General features: G+C 49.1%; 1 protein-coding gene and 1 pseudogene across 1 annotated transcript in view; both read right to left on the bottom strand.

Moving 5' to 3' along the window:
* The window catches only part of LOC126538860 (alkaline phosphatase-like), a 71,995-nt gene extending 63,169 nt beyond the window's left edge, over nt 1-8,826 (bottom strand). Inside the window, exon 1 of the mRNA XM_050185585.3 lies at nt 8,653-8,826. Within this exon, the coding sequence (XP_050041542.1) occupies nt 8,653-8,737 (85 nt within the window). The 5' untranslated portion in view covers nt 8,738-8,826. The remainder of the gene's footprint in view (nt 1-8,652) is intronic.
* Nucleotides 8,827-14,231: 5,405 nt separating this feature from the next.
* LOC126538805 (uncharacterized) lies at nt 14,232-16,024 on the bottom strand (annotated as a pseudogene).
* Between the last annotated feature and the right edge of the window lie 414 nt (nt 16,025-16,438).

The following is a 16,438-nucleotide window of genomic DNA, read 5'->3' as shown; positions in this document are numbered from 1 at the left end:
CGCTGCGTTTTTACAACGCGGCGCGCGTTCTGAAAACAAATTTTCTCCGTGGCTGCAACGCTACAGCGGCAACGCGTGGAGCATTTTCTTGGTGGATTTGGTGGGGCTGGCCGCACCATAAACGCGATTGTTTTTCTTCGATTGTGCGTGGGTCGTAGTACACGGCAGCGCAACGATGTCTGGCTGTTGTTGCGCACCAAACTGCAAGTCCAATTATGACGGAGGACCAAGTGTCCGAGTGCATATGTTCCCATCTGACCGAGCCACTCGGGAAGCATGGACGAGAGCAGTTCCTCGGAAGGACTTCTCGCCAACGAAGTACACAGTGGTAAGTATTTCTTCTCTGTGTGGTTATTCTGGGTTTCCAGACGAATGGGTTTCGTCAGCATAGTGCGCAATGTATTCGTGCACGCGTGCACACTAGATGGGTCTTTGCACCTGTCGACGCGCTTGTAAATTCAACGTTTTCGTCGAGCTTCATGCCTGTAACGGCTTGCTTTTTTGTTATTTCAGCTCTGTGAAAAGCATTTCTTGCCAACGGATTACTTGAAGACGACATCTTACACGGACGTCAAGACAGGAAAAGTAGTCGAAGTTGCCACGAAAAACATTCGTCTGAAGAAAACTGCAGTTCCGAGCTTGTTTCCAAATTGCCCTGCCTATTTATCGCGTCCGCAAGCGTGCGTTCGAGAAGCGCCGGGTGCGAAAAGAGCGAGCTTGGAAGCCACATATTTGCAAACAGCAATAATGCTTTCTCAGCAAACCCAAGCAGAAGAGGACGCCAAAAATGTGGTTGGTAGCTTTGCGGACTTGCTCAAGGCCTTGCCAAGCTTTCAGAGTTCGGACTTCTGGACAGTTTTGAACAAGTGCTCCAAGGTTTTCTTTTTGGACTTGTCACTTAAATTTGCTCCTGCAGTTCGTACTTCGGTGATCGTGTCCACAGACCTGCGCGTCGAAGTATTTTTTGGTGAAACACGTGTGAGGAAGTGTGGTGATGTGTTAGTTCCTGAAAAGCTGTGCGACTTCAGAGATTTGAAAAGTGTGTTACACATGATCGAACAGACACATAAGGATATCAGCACTGAGCGTTCTGAAAAGGCCCGTCATCTACTGGCACTGGTTTCGACATTGCTAGAGGAAGTAAGTGGAAAACATTTTGCACGCAAGTTGCAAGAATAGCATTTGGAAGTGCTTAAATTCTTGAAGAGTCAAGTTGATCTTGTTTTGAATAATGCTGGCCGATATCCCCCCGATTTATTGGTTTTTGCTAGCCTTTTGCTCACAATTTCACCTCATGCATACAGATTCCTGAGAAGTTCGATGAAGCTTAAGATGCCGCATCCTGATACGATCAGAAGACTGTGTTCATCGTACGATGTACGCCCTGAAACGGAGCAGCAATAATGTAGCTTTCTTTCCTATGCATAGCGTATTGTAAGCACATATAAAAAGCATGAAAAGACTGTAATGTTAATGATTGATGAGATTCACCTTCAATAACTTTTTTTGATTACAAGGCTGGCTTTGTTACTGGTGCTGCGGTAAATTCATCGACTGCAGGAAAAACTGCCCACGTATTTATGATACAGAGCCTGCTTTCTTCAAACAAGGATGTTGTACACATTCTTCCTGTGGCACAAATCGATGCTAAGGCGCTGTACGACTTCCTTCGGAAGATTGTTCTTGATCTAGAGGCATCTGGTTTTAGAATAATCGCAGTGATCTCGGACAATAACTCTATAAACAGAAAAGCCATGTCCTACTTTGCTAAGACGGCAAGTGTCAGCATTGTTTACCAGCATCCTGCTGACCTATCACGACCCCTGTTTTTCGTGGTGGACCGAGTTCACATACAAAGTTTATAAGAAATAACTGGCTGAATCAAAGAAACATTCGCAAATGCATGTACTTTCCTGAACCGAAGAGTGATGAGGCTGAACCAAACATACTTACAGCATCTTTCAAGGTATTATGGCAGTTGCACGAAGCTGAAAAGCATGAGCTCACGACTCATCTACTGTTGCTGCTCTCAGTGTCGCAACGTTGCAGCATGCAAAAGAAACATCTCAATATGTCGACACCATTTTGATTTGGTGGAACATTATCAACGTCAAGACGCCAAGAAAAGGACAGCGGTTGCGAGATCAGTTGCAAGGTCCAATAGTTTCATCGTCATGACCTCAACTAGAATTCTTAGAGAGAATAGTTCAATGGCTTCAATGGCCGCCTGACACGTGAAACGCACACAGCTTTCAGCCACACTACCCACGCCTTGCATGAACTTGCCATATACTGTCCCGAAGAGCTTCATTTCGAGTATGTTCTTTTGGACAAATTTCAAACTGATAGCTTGAAGGATCGCTTTGGAAAGTATTGGCAATTGTCTCGTGCCAATTACCACGTGTCTATAAGGCAGATGTATGAATCTGAAAACAAATTGCGTTTGCAGAAGGTTCTGGACCTGCCAGATTTGGACATGCTACTACCACCGAGCGCGAGCACGTTGGAGACAAGTGTAAATTCAGGAAACGGCCAGTTTCACGTCACTGTGACTGACTCTGACATTGAGAAAAAGACGTCATGGCTACCGGCACTAACATATGTTGCCGGCTATTGTGCCCATGCAGCTCTAAAAAAGTTGACATGCGCATCTTGCAGTGAAAGACGTCGATCTAGATGACCCTGAGAATGCATTAATCACGACGATGACGAGGGGTGGCCTGAATTTTCCACGAGCAGTTGTAGTTAATGCTGTACTCTTTACTGAAATTATATTGGACAAGCTCAGGACACCAGAATATGCTGTACGATTTTTCTGCCGTCCTAGGCAGAAAGATACTCTTGTCGGCCTTGTGTTCGCTACGCTTCATGACTTTGAGGATGTAGATGTGTGCGATTTCGGTCATCCTGCACAGGAGGTAATGGGCATGTTGTAAGTGCTGCAGCGAATACACTGCTGAACAACTTGTGCCGCACAGAAAATGACAAATTACGCAACGCCAAGAACGACCGAAAATTGCAGACCTTGAAGGCCTGAGATATGTTTCTCATTATTTATGTTTTATTCATGAAGCTCTGTTTTGTTGAACATCTACGTATGTTTGTGTTGACATCTACGTTGTTTGGTTAAAAAGAAACCTGTGGCGTATCTAGGACTTCCTTGCCTACATTATCAATATTTAAACCCTGCATTTTGGCGAATTCGAATGTTAGCGTTTGAGTTTATTGTGCTACCTGTTTATTATTCGAACTCCCCATGCTACCGCAATCCATTAATTGCATGTTTTCCTTCAGGACTGAGAGTAGGCCTCTCGTTTCTGACATACTTTTTCACCATTATCTCATCATTTTATGAAGACCAAAAAGGCCTGCAAACAAGGCGGGTGGAAATAAAAGAACCACAAGAAATGGTACGACAAAGACGGAAGCTTAGTCTATTCGACAATTAGTTGTGCGTGACCCTATAATAATAAAATTTTCACAATAAAATGAACCTCGATATTCGTGTGTCTAGCGAGGACTGTTTTACGCAATGCAAGAATGAAAATGATAATTGTATATGGAAGATTTAAAATGTTAGTTTCTGAATGCAGTTCTTATCATTTGTGAATAAGTATATTCTGTGTCTTCAATATGCAGTTTTGCTCTTTCTTTCTTTCCGTCTAAGGTTAAAGTGACTAAGCAGCATGCAGTTTTCTTGTCTTAGTCTCGACCAAACATCGCAAGCACAATAAGGCCGGTCGTGTTGCGATACACGCAAAAAAAAAATGTCGCCAGTCAACTAATCTAAGGAAGGTATGAAATAATGTTGCTTCCTATGGTGGTGTTGACTGCAGTGAACCAGTGGCTCCCCCTTATTTTTTGCGTCAGCTATACGTGTCTTGCTTTGGAACCGAAGCATATGCATTTATAGGTTGCTGTCACTTTAGGGACAGCACTAATTTTCCCATGCCATAGTATCCGCGACGCGCAAAGAGACGCCCTGCAAGCGCAACGAACCTTCGTGCGGAGACGCCGACGGCGTCGACTGTCCGGCCCATCCGACTAGCGTAACGTCACACCGGCCTGCGGAGGCCTTACATATTTTTCTAGGTGGCTTTGCCTGGACGCGCTTGCTGCTTTCGCCGTCACCGCGTTGTTCGCTTGATTTACGGCACAAGTTCGCCCATTAAACTCTCTTTAAGTCTACCGCCGGCGCAGTGTCCCTTTCTGTCTGTTTTCCGCACTAGAACTATGTCGTGGTTTACTCGTAATCGTGTCGCCCCATCGGAAGTGGAAATGATGTACGGCTTCCTTCAACCATCAAGTGGACATGCCAAGAGGATTGGCACTTTTCCGGCGTTTGTATTGTCCACCTCTCTTCTATTGTGCCCATGTCTGCACGCCTTACCCCTTCTTTGCATTATGAATCCTTACCGACTAGCTCAGCTTTCTGTCGTTCTACAGTACATATGTGCCCCTCTTGAATTAACACCTTTCACGCCGACATTGGTGCAGATTCCGGACTTGGTGGGTGCAACTGTTCAGTGAAACAATTTGACACCGACTTGGAGCACTGAGTATGCTGCTTTAGCGCCCACCCACGCCGCAAAGCGAGGACGCCAAGTGCGACGCTCTCAGCCAGCGCCTTGGTGCCGGCTGAAAAAGACGAGGAAAAATAAAGATGTGCAGCACGCGCCGATGCCCAAGCACGGCGCGAGCCAGTTCGGTTTTCTACTTGCGGACAACTTTCTGTGGCTTTGAAGGGAAAGCTAAGGAGCCAAAGCGACCACAAGTGAGAAGTGCGCTTCTGAGAAGAGTCCGGCGTTTCATTCCACGTTAGGTTAGGCTGGGGAAGGGAAAACATGAATACCTTACTAGAAACGGTTAAGACAGAACACACCACTGGGTGTACACTTAATTTGTAGCTTTTCCCTTCCGCGTCTGGGCAAACACGAAACAGTCAAACATGGATGCTGCATCGATTCGACGTCTGTTCCGAGCGACCAAAAGCACTGTCGAACGCTGCCTGGCTACTTGGCGCGGTAAAACATGTCCAGCAGCCAAACACCCGAAGCTTTCACTTCCTGTCCACATAAAGTTGTCTGCGACCACTCGGTTCTCGACAGTTCCATTCAGTCTGTGATGGTCTTCAATACAACTCTTTGATGCCTACTTGGGTCACTGGGCATGTGTTGTGTGTCGCCATACAATGAATGTTTTGGGCGCCAACTTCGGTAGCTAGGTATGTACCAGTGGGTTTGTGGCGCCCTACAATGACGAAAAAGAACCTTTAAATTTATCCGATGCTGGATGGAATCCAACCCACGTCACAAAGGTTCCTTAAGGAGAGCAAGCCACGCATCAGGGCCGCTATATTGTAGCGACGCCTTATGCCTTATTCTATGCTATTCTTATCATCCACCACACACGGCCGCCTGATCCCGTTGATAATGTGGGCAGACCGTCGCTCTGACCACTGGCCAAGCGCAAAAAGCCTGAAAAAGCATAGCATCGGAAAAGGCATCGCTACAAAATACCGGCCCAGCAGGCTTGCGTCAGAAATGCGCTAGGTATCGGCCGCTTTTCAATAAATGCCTTTCACGTCAGTTCTTTTGGTGAGCTTCGCCATGAATGTACTGTGTATGTGCCGCTCTTCACTGAAGCTCTCGCCAACTTCAGCCTGTGAATATGTTCCACTGAGTGTGCGGCAAGCGAGGGAACAAATATCGGTCTTAACAGGCATCGGCGCAGCATGCTATTGTCTTGGAGGACACGCGCGGACTTCTCGCCATGCCATTAGATGGCGCAGAGTGTCGAGAAGGAATAGCAAGAGAGGACTTGTGTAACCGCCAGAAGTGTTTCTCACCGTTCGCGCGCACCGGCGCGGCATGCATTTTAGAAACCACGCGCAAGCTTCGAGGCAGAGGCGTTAGAAGGCGCCCAGTGTTCTTAGGTAAGGTGTTTCTGGAATAAAACGTTTTGTGGGATCTTCTGGAAGGGCAAGGCTTGGGGCGACAACTTCTATACGTCTTTTGAGAGAGATTGACCTGGAAAATACCGTTTGCGTTGATTGGGAAGGCATCAGGAGCGGGGAGAAACTTAATATCAACAAGAGACTCACACAGGGTGCCCTTTATACCCACCGCTGTTTATGATGTATATGGTGACGATAGAAAGGGTGCCAAGTGAAAGTAATATAGGGTTTAATCTTTCATACAAAAAGACGGGTACGGTAGCAGAGCAGAAGCTCCCAGGTTTATTTTATGCGTACGACAATGTGTTGCTAGCTAACAAGCAAACTGACATGCATCGTCTGGCTAATATCTGTGGACAGGAAGGCGAGAAATTAGGTCTGAAAGTTAGCGTTCAAAATCAGGTTCTATGGTATTCAATGAAAACAGTGAACAGACAGTGTCGATTCAGGACCAGAAAATACCTCGGGTAAAAGAATACAAATACCTTTCTATATGGATGAACGGAGGCAATAGATATATGGAAAAACAAGAAAAAGCAGTGACAGCAATGGCTAAGAGAAATGTGGCCATAATGCAACACAGAGCGCCATGAGGGCACAATAGGTACGAGGTGCTCCGTGGTATGTGAAAAGGTTAAATGGTTCCAGGACTTTGGAAATAGGCTTACTTGCTTGAAATCAGGGGTACAATCAGGACTCGATGGCAACCAAAGGTCATGTCACCTTGCATTCGGCGCTCATGGGAAGACTACAAATGAAGCTGTGCCGGGTGACATAGGCTTGACAAGCTTTGAAGTGAAACAAGCTCGCTTTAAAATTGATTACGAAAAGACACTCAGGAATACAGAAGAACATAAACGGGCTCGGAGAGTTTAGGTGTTTGCACAGAAAAAACATTCATCCGCAGTGGAGGAAAAGAGCTGGGAAGCTTACCAGCAAGCATGCGGCCTGTATGGTGAGCAACACAGCAACAAAAAACATCAACCGAGAAGTTCGAGAGCCTGAGGTAATCTCATGGGTGGCGGCAATGAAAAAAAAAAAAACCAGCTATAAGTAACGACTTAAGAAGACAAAAACAAAATAATGAAAGAAACAAGTTATGGTAACTCAAAGGGAAGCTCATTGTATTTCGATGCGAGATCGCGATGCCTTAGAACACGTCTTATAAAGCGAGAAATAAGGAGGAAGAAGAATCATGTGCTTGCTGCGGTAAAGCTAGCAATATGATGGAGCATGTTTTATTATAATGTGAAGATATCTGTCCAGCTAGTTAATTTAGGCAGATCTGGCCTCTTGAAAGCTTTCGGTCAGCGAGATCAGGAGACAGTAAACATGTCGGCAGTAGATATTAGTAAGCGGAAATTGGAAGATTGGTGGAAGAAAAGTAGGTCAACGACAAGTAATGGATGCGTGCAAAAACAAAGTTCAGAATGCGGGTTCAGAGAGTTTGGTTATGGGAATTCATGGTCGGTTTCTTTTCCTTTTCTTTTCTTGTTTTCTTTTTTAATATAGGTAGGACATTACGCAGTATAACAACAAGAGATTCGTGGCAGAATGCACCACCCCGTTCAAAAGGGGACGCTCATAGTTCCATCCATCCATCCATCCATGCATCCATCCATCCATCCAGCCATAAGCGCTAAAGAAGAGTTGCGCTGCTGTACACGGGTCATGCATAATTCAATGTCACGGTGGCAATACGAAGCGTCGCTGTATTGATTTAATGCTTAAACATCCCCGTCGATGGTCATCGGGATAAGGGTTCTGCCGCAACTTTACAGCGAAGTTATATAGTTCTGCCTGAATATCGGTCTGTTGCGTCCGTTGACAAATACTCCAGAGGGGCGCACCGCGTGCGCCGCTGGGTTCCTTTCAGCACCAGCAGATGGCACTTGCCTCCGTGGCGGCGCCGGCCGTGCGAGGGAAAGCAAAAGATAACCGGAAAACTCGCCGTCGGGCACAGCGTTCGCCGGAAGCGTTTCCCGGCAGAGAGCACAGTTGCAGAAGCTGGCGTTGCCGGGAAGCGGCAACTGTAGCGTGCGAAACGGGGAGTTAGGTAACCACACTTGCTATGTAAAACAGAAATCCGCATAGCGACTGATTTGTGTTGTGACAGTGCTTTCATATACGTGGCCTTCCACGAATAGTGAGTACTCCTGAAGAGCAGGGTGCACACTTAGCACGGCGAAAGTGTGCTTAAGCCCATTTCTCTTCTCTCTGGTCCACTATTTATAATTAAACAAAGTAGTGGCGCAAGCCAAGTAGCTCACCGTTGAAACGTCTTGGGCTAATAATTAGGTAAGGGGCAGGTGAACGCCGCCATGGGTACAAGCTATGTCGCAATGGGTAACGGTTCTAGTTGTCTACAGCTTCGCTGTGCAACCTCTTTGACAGCGTGGATGGCAGACCACTTATTTTAATGTGCGAATATTAGCACTTTAGCACAAAAACAAACGTGTCCATGCACTGAAGCTGCACGAAGATTGGAAACACATGCTTGTGATACGGGATGTCATTATAGTTGCGTACAATCATGAGACCGTTTAATACACAGACATTCCTACTGCACTGCGCTGCAAAAGCAAGAATAATGATTACAAATCTCTATTAAAATGTTGCACCTTGGTCTCTTTTATACGCTCAGTAGCCACATGCACAGCATCTCAAAGTAATATAAAACCATCGATATGACTCACCTTCTTCCGTACTATTAGGCACTTTAAATGGATCGCACGCAACGCCCATAATTGTTACAATAACGATCAGAATCACGCAATACATTGCCTACCACCAAGCACTCACACATCAATGTCTAACATAAACCCAGCGGGGCTCAGTAAACGCGATCTTGTATGTCTTGCATTTATACATGAAGTTCGCATTGGATGCCTCATTGAAGTGCTTCCAGTACACACGCACGAAGACTGCGTTATCGATGGCATTTGCCAAATGTCATGCCAGGCGGGATTGCTCTTGAAGTACTCTGCCCCCACGACATTTCAAGGCTCGATTACCCCCTTTTATGGCGAAACGAATGCCAGCTTTATTCTTCGCTTGGCAACCTAGTATAAAAACAAAAATTAGTTTTATTCTGCGAATTATGACACATTCTAAACAAGTAGAACAAATATTTCGGTTTTGTACAATAACAGGCCGAAAACCTCAAGGAGAACTCTCTGTCTTTTAAACGTATTAATTGGTATATTAGACGCGAAATGCTCAACTGAATGGCGTGAAGTTCGGCGGCGTCTTAGGTCGTGGTCACGTGTAAAATTAAATATATGCACTTTACTTTGTTAGGTAGAGCGGAGATGGAGGGAATGCCTAATACTCCTGTGTCCATCTCAGTTTTAGCATCACGTTTAGCGGGATTCATATTATTCGCGCATTCGATACAATATCACTCATATTCTACATTGTGAGATTATGTTGTATATTACACATTGTTGAACTGTCGATTATGTAAGGAATGAAACTGTATTGAAAATTATTTCCGGCATTAAGAATGAAAGCAGTGGTATCGACTAACTGCTACCGTATTAAGAACGGCTTCTCCATCTTGCTCACTTTTATAGCCCATTGGAAAGCAGACCCGCCCGAAACTTTCCCGGGTCCTTACGTCTTCGAGCTCTGCCATGTCTTGTATTCGCCCGTGTAAATGCTGCTATGAGAAAGTGCAGTAGTTCTTTTCGGTTCGCGAGGCTTTGTCGCAAAGAATGCAAATGCATGACGTCACAAGTCTTAGATGCACTTTGGTTGTGCTGCACTGAGCAATAAAGAAACTCGTATAAGCTGCCTTCGTCATCATCCCCAAGCACAATATATATTTAAATACAATAAAACGGCCTTTCTTAGATGTAAGTAGGAATAAATGCAGAACGACAGTCAGAATAAAAAATTAATGCAACTTGGTTCTCAAGAACGAATTTGCCGTCGCACATATTTAACAAGGAAAGCGGGTTGTTCCTCTTCAAAGCGGTCTTGTACGGTCGACGTTAAAGCCAGGCCATAAAGACCACTTTTCTCAAAGTTCAAAACATTGCAGCCAAAGGCAAAAGACAGGGGCTGGCATTTCGGAGTGGCGTGCGTCTCCCATTCCTCAAGAAGCTTGAGGCAGCAACAACATGCACACTTGAAAGCTTTCCTCGTCAACAACATCGCAGTCTGTAAAACAGACAATGCGAGATTCCGAGATGAGATGTGATGGCGGCGTTCTATAAGGGCAAATGCACCCCTCAAAAATGTTGGCATTCATTCTTTTAAATTTAATAGACGAAGGCTCATAGTTATTTCCTAAAGGTGCAAGAAACACGAGTAACCTCTTTGATTTCGCTAAAGACGGGCATTTGTAAAAAAAAAACTATGTCGCCTGCACTACGTGAAAAGCGCCACAGTATCAAGACTTCTAGAGCTTTCAATTTTGCCACACATTGTAATAACATGCTACTTCTACAGAGGTAAAGTTCTACGCTTAGGGCCTTCCTGTTAAGTCCAACGACATTCAGAGTTTCATAAGAACGACATCTGAACTTTTCTAGTAGAAAGCCAATGCTCAGCGACATCTTTATAGCAGTCAGTTAAAATCTATATCATCCTACAAAGAGAGAGAGAGAGAGAACAACTTTCTTGAAAAATGCCTGCAGAATCGGTTAGGCTCCCTCCACTAAGGGAAGAAAAGCTTTTACCGCGACGCGGCCACTACTTCAGTCTCGTGCGTTGTGCTCCTCGAGTTCTTGGTCCCTCGCTACTTCCGCGGATCCGAGAGGGCCGCCGCCCCCTTCCTGGGGGTGCTGCCCCCCTTCTCCTCGGTTTCGCTAGGTCGCTGCCTCTCTAGAGTTACCGAGACCTGCTGGACGGCCTTGAGTTCTGTCTCTTGATCGCAGCTCCTCGTTGCAGCCTCTAGCTGCGGCGGGATCGTCGTCTTCTCGCTGGCTTCTCACGGATTTACGCTAAAGTCCCAAAGGATGTGAGCCGCGGTGGCTCTCTCCTTCGCGCACAGTCTACACACGTCACTCGCGTACACACTCGGACACGCGTGCTTAGCTAGCAACGGGGTGAGCAGGGACGCCATCTGTAACTGTCTGTATAACACTGCCTCCTTCCGGGTAAGCCCCGGGTGAGGTGGCGGCATAGTCTGCCGTCCTCGCGCGGCCGAGTTGGCCGTCTCGTTCCGACACGTCAGTGCCCATGTGGGCCGGAAACCACTTGATCACCACAGCACTTTTGTGTCCGATGTCTTCGGCCTTGCGCAGTATGCGCGCGGCCTCAACCCATGCCCTACCCTTGGCGGAGTTCTTCACTGCCGTTCTAGAGTCACACAACACTGTAGTGCCTCCGGGGTCGGATGCGGCCAAGGCGATGGCCACCTCTTCCGCCCGGTGCGCTTCTCGAGTCCGGACGCTCGCCGCGGTCTTCGTTGCATCCGTCGATGCCCCGACAACCACCGCCGCGTATGCGTCGCTGCTCCGTCCATACTCCGCCGCGTCCACGTAGACGGCGCCTTCTTCTCTGGCGTGGAGGTCCACGACAGCCCTGGCCCTCGCCAAACTCCACTCCTTGTTGTGCTCGGGGTTCACGTTCCTCGGGTTCGGGCAGACCCGGAGTATAGGTACGTCTTTCTGCTGCTTGCCTTCGCTCGGTTCGAGGCCAAGATCCCGCAGTATCTCTCTTCCGGTTCTCGTTTCAGAGAGACGCTCGAGTTGCGCCGTTCTCTGTGCTTCGGCTATTTCGTCCAGCGTATTGCGGACTCCCAGCGCCATGAGGTTTTCGGTGCTCGTGCTCCCTAGGAGACCGAGTGCCGCCTTATACGCCTTGCTATGGTGGCGTCTATCTTGTTACGTTCGCTCGGCCTCCTCTTGTGGAAGGCGGCCACGTACGTTATGTGGCTAACTGCGAAGGATTCAACGAGCCTAGTCAGGCTCTCCTCCTTCATCCCCGCTCTTCTGTTGGACACCCTCTTGATGAGTCTCATTGCCGCGGCCGCTTTGCCCGCGAGCTTGTTGACTGTTTCACCGTTGACTCGGTTTCGCTGAATGAGCAGCCCGAGCACTCGAATCTTCTCGACCTCCGGTCCGTCATCTTGGGACGCTCATACTTGACTTCCATATTGCTTTTCTTCCTGCCCGCTCCTTTCGGTGGAATCACCAGCAGTTCTGACTTGGCCGGAGAGCAAACGAGTCCAGACCCGTCCAGCTGCTCCTCATTGGCGTTGACTGCTTCTTGCAGCGTTGTCTCGATGTTCCGTCGCTTCCTCCCGGTACCCATAGCGTAACGTCGTCGGCGTAGATAGTGTACCGGACTCCCGCTACTCTTTCCATCCGGTTCGCCACCCCGATCATCACGAGGTTGAAGAGTAGCGGGGAAATCACCGAGCCCTGCGGAGTTCCGACGCTGCCCAGCTTCTTCTTTTCGAGCTGAAGGTCTCCCGCACAGATTTCGGTGGTCCGTTCCGTCAGGAAGTCTTTGATGTACTGGTATGTCCTCCTGCCCATGTTTAGCCGGGATACTTGGGCCAGGATAGCCGAGTGCCTCACTTTATCGAAGGCGCTCTGCAAGTCCAGCCCGAGTATGGCTATGTTGTCCTTGGTGCCCGTCGTATCGTCAATGATCTCGCTCTTCAGTAAGATCATGGCATCTTGCGTCCCAAGCTTGTTCCGAAACCCGATGATGGAATTTAGGTAAAGCTCCGATTCTTCCAGGTAACACAGCCACCTGTTGAGAACGTGCTGGAGGACCTTTCCCACGCACGAAGTGAGCGAGATCGGCCTGAGGTTCTCTACGTTGGGCGGCCTGCCAGGCTTGGGGATGAAGATCGTCTCGGCTGTTTCCATTGCTTGGGCAGCCTTCCTTCTTGCCAGCACTTGTTGTAGAAGTTTGTGAGCGTTTCGATGGCCGCTTCATTGAGGTTTTTGAGCGCTCTGTTGGTCACTCGATCGGGACCCGCGGCGGACCTGCCATTGAGATCCTGCAGGGGAACTCTGACTTCCCACGTCTGGATGTCTCGATCTAGTGTCTCGTTCTCGTTGCCTTGGTAATCCGGGTGTCTTTCAGTGGGGGTGGTCGGTAGATACTTGGCGGCAAAGCGCAGCTTGACCTCGTCCTCCCCGTGTTCGCAGATTGCCTTGTGTAGGATCCTGGCCAGGTTGTTGTGTTGGCGGCCCTTGGTCTTGGTTTCGTCGAGGAGGTGCCATAGCATGTTCCACGTTTTGCCCTTGTGCATCTGTCCGTCGGCTTCGTTGCAGGCCTCGTTCCACTGTTGGCTGCATAGCACCCTGCAGTGGACCTCGATCTGCCTGTTGACCTTGGCGATCTTCTTCCTTAGACTTCGGTTGGTTCGTCGCTTCTGCCACCTCGCCTTTATGGACTGCTTGGCTTCTATCAGGTGGGCCAGCCGACTGTCCATCTTGTCTATTCGTTCGTCCGTCTGCAGCTTTTTTTTTGGCTCCTTCCGTCGCCTTAACGACGTTGGCCGCCCACTGCTCGATGTCCGTAATGTTCAGTTGCACCGCGGGTAGCGCCTTTTGAAAGGCGTCCCAGTCCGTAATGCGATGCTTCCTTATGCCGGTGTTACCTTGGCCTTCGAGCGGTACGACGACCTCCACGATGTAGTGATCGCTGCCTAGCTCATGGCCCGTGTTTCTCCATTTCGCTTCTCTCGATCCTCCGTCGGTTTTGACGAAGGTAAGGTCCTGAGTGGTGTCTCTCGTAACCGATGTGCCGATCCTGGTGGGAAAGGCCGGATCCGTGATTAGGTTCAGTCCCACGTCGGGGGCGTCTTGCATCAGCTCTCTCCCCTTGACCGTCGTGCTGTGGTAGCACCAGTCTTGGCTCGGAGCGTTAAACTCTCCGCACACTGTGGGCGTATTGCTCCCCGCGACTGAACTCGCCTTGTGGAATAGTGCCTTGAACTTCTGTTGTCCGTGGGATGGATTGCTGAAGACGTTCACCAGGAAAGTGCTCTCCTTCCTCTTCTTGCCCGTGATTACTTCCACCGTGCATTGTTCGACGGCGCTTCTGCCGATCATTTCGTGTTCCATGAAGGTGATCCCTTTCCTAACGAAGGTGCAGACCCCTCTGCCCTTGCCCTTGGACGTGTCCCTTTTGCTCGGTGGGCTGTCGCGTGACCGGTAGCCCGGTAGTCTCGGCGTCTCCTCGCTGTGTGTTTCTTGAATCATTATGACGTCTGGTTTCCTCGTTAGTTGCTGCAAGTGTTGCTTCAGCACCGCTCTCTTGCCGGTAAAGCCGTTGCAGTTCCAGTGCCAGACCAAGAGACCTCTCAATGGTGGTGTGGATCCTGCTGTACGTGCTGTTCCGTCCATGACGGCTGCAGTTTGGCGATGATCTGTACTTCCATACCTTGTATTTGTGCATGTATCTGCGTCTGCAGCTGTGCTTGCATCTGCGCCATCATGTTCTGGATCGTGCTCTGTATGTTCGTTGTCATCTGCTGAACCGTTTGCGCGAGCGCAGTGAGGCGTTCGTTGGTTACCTTGCTGGTCGCCTCAAGGCGGTCGAGTCCGTCGTCCTGTTTTTCGATTCTCTCCATTATCTTTCGTTCCTTGGCGCCCTCTATGGCTCTCCTCTTGGGAGCCGGTCCCGCCGCGTTCGTGGCTCTCGGGTCCACCTCGACCTCTGGTTCGACCTCGGTTATCTCTTCTTGTTTCCTCTCTTGTGCGGGCTTCGGCAGCAGCTGTTGCTGTTGCTGCATCGAAATTATGTCGTTAGCTTCTCGTTGATTTCCTTGATGGTTGCGTCCTGTTCGGCGGTTCTCCGCTTGAGCGTCTCGTTCTCTTCTCTCAGGGATTTTACCGCCCCGTTCTCTTCTTGGATGTTCTTCGCGGCGTTTTGCGCCGGTGGTTGTCTCTTCTCTGCCATGTTTGCCTTGACTGTGTCGGCCCAGGCGACTCTCTCCCTCGACTGCGACGGTCTGTGATGGCTGTCGCTCCTTCCTCCCTTGCTGTTGTCCCTCTTGCGGCTGCTGTCGCGCTGCCCCGATTCCCCGCAGCTTCTCTCGGTAGACGGCGCTCGCAGCGACGGAAAGCTTTCCGGATCCGGTTGTTGCTGTATGGCTTCCACCTTGCGTTCCCATTGCCGTTTTTTGACCACGTACGGCATCTTGTACTTGTTTTTGCAATCCTTCTCGCCCGTTGGATGCTGTCCCCCGCAGAGCATGCATTTGGGCTTGCATTCGCGTTTCTGATCCTTGCTGGAGTTCACGATTCCGCAGCCGAAGCACACTCTGGTGTTGGGATTCAGGCATACGTCTCTTCTGTGGCCGACCTTGCCGCATTGCCTGCACACGTCAATGTGCTTGCGGTAAAGCCCGCACCTGACTAATATCGAGCCATACTTGACTTAGTTCGATACTTTCTGTCCTGCGAAGAGTACTATCACCGTGGTTGTATTGCCGATCCTGTGCGCCTCCACCGCTAGGGGGTTTCACGGTTTCACGGTGTTCTCGGCTATCTCCTCCGGGGTGTCGTCTACGGGTATGCCTCGATGACTCCCTTGACCTACCGTTCGGTAGGCGCTGACTTCGTATGTCCTGCCTCCTATGTTAAAGGCTTTGACCTTAGAGTAAAGCGTGGCACGCCTCTCATCCGGGGTGCTGACAATGATGATCTTTTGCTGCGCATTCATGCAGATGGTGTCTGCTTTGGCTTCTTCCTTCGTTACTCGAGCCGCCGTCATGACGGCCGACATAATTATTGAAACCTCAGTTCTCGCTACGTTGAGACGTGCACGTGGTCTCATGACTATCTTGGTGTCTTTTTTCGGCATGTCTATCGGCATCCTCGCCGCTTTCGTTACCAAGGCTGCAACTCTCTTAGCAAAGCTGGCCCTAGTCTTGGGTCTAGAGTGGCGAGTAATGGCGGCGGACTGGCTGTTTTCTTTGCCGGCCATGATCTGCTTAATGCACTTGCCGGAGGCCGACCAGCCTTCGGCTTCTTCGGGTGTAATGTCCTCTCCGAGAACTTCTATGCACGTGCGCCCGCCGAGACTGCCGATGCTCGGCGCTGATGCCATGTTGTCTTCCATCGACGTGGCCAGTTCCATTTCGGACGCCATCTTGGTCGTACTCGTCGCCGGGTTAGGCCTAGCGGCCGGGCCCGTCGCCACCGGTGGTCGTACTCGTGGTAGGGCTACGTTAGGCTTAGCGAAAGGTCCGCACCACACCAGAGAAAAGTCCTCGTAAATCGAGAGAATCACGTACCGCTTGGTCAAAACTGGTACCGGTCGATGGTACCAATTATATCGCGGTAACTGTAAATTAACACTGCGTTAATTGGCATAAAATCCGGAGCAGATGTGAGCACGTCAGCTCATACCATGGCTCATACCCGTCCATCCTACAAAAGAAAGAAAAAGCACAAATTGCTGAAAGCCTTTGCTTTACTCACGCATCATTCAATACTCAATCATATAAAGGCTATCACACTAATCTTAAGCGTTTATGCAAAAATGGACAGACGACCGAAATTT

Source organism: Dermacentor andersoni, chromosome 8, assembly GCF_023375885.2.
Source record: "Dermacentor andersoni chromosome 8, qqDerAnde1_hic_scaffold, whole genome shotgun sequence".
Classification (NCBI taxonomy): domain Eukaryota; kingdom Metazoa; phylum Arthropoda; class Arachnida; order Ixodida; family Ixodidae; genus Dermacentor; species Dermacentor andersoni.
The sequence above is the reverse complement of the archived record's forward strand: the minus strand, read 5'-3'. Positions and strand labels throughout refer to the sequence as shown.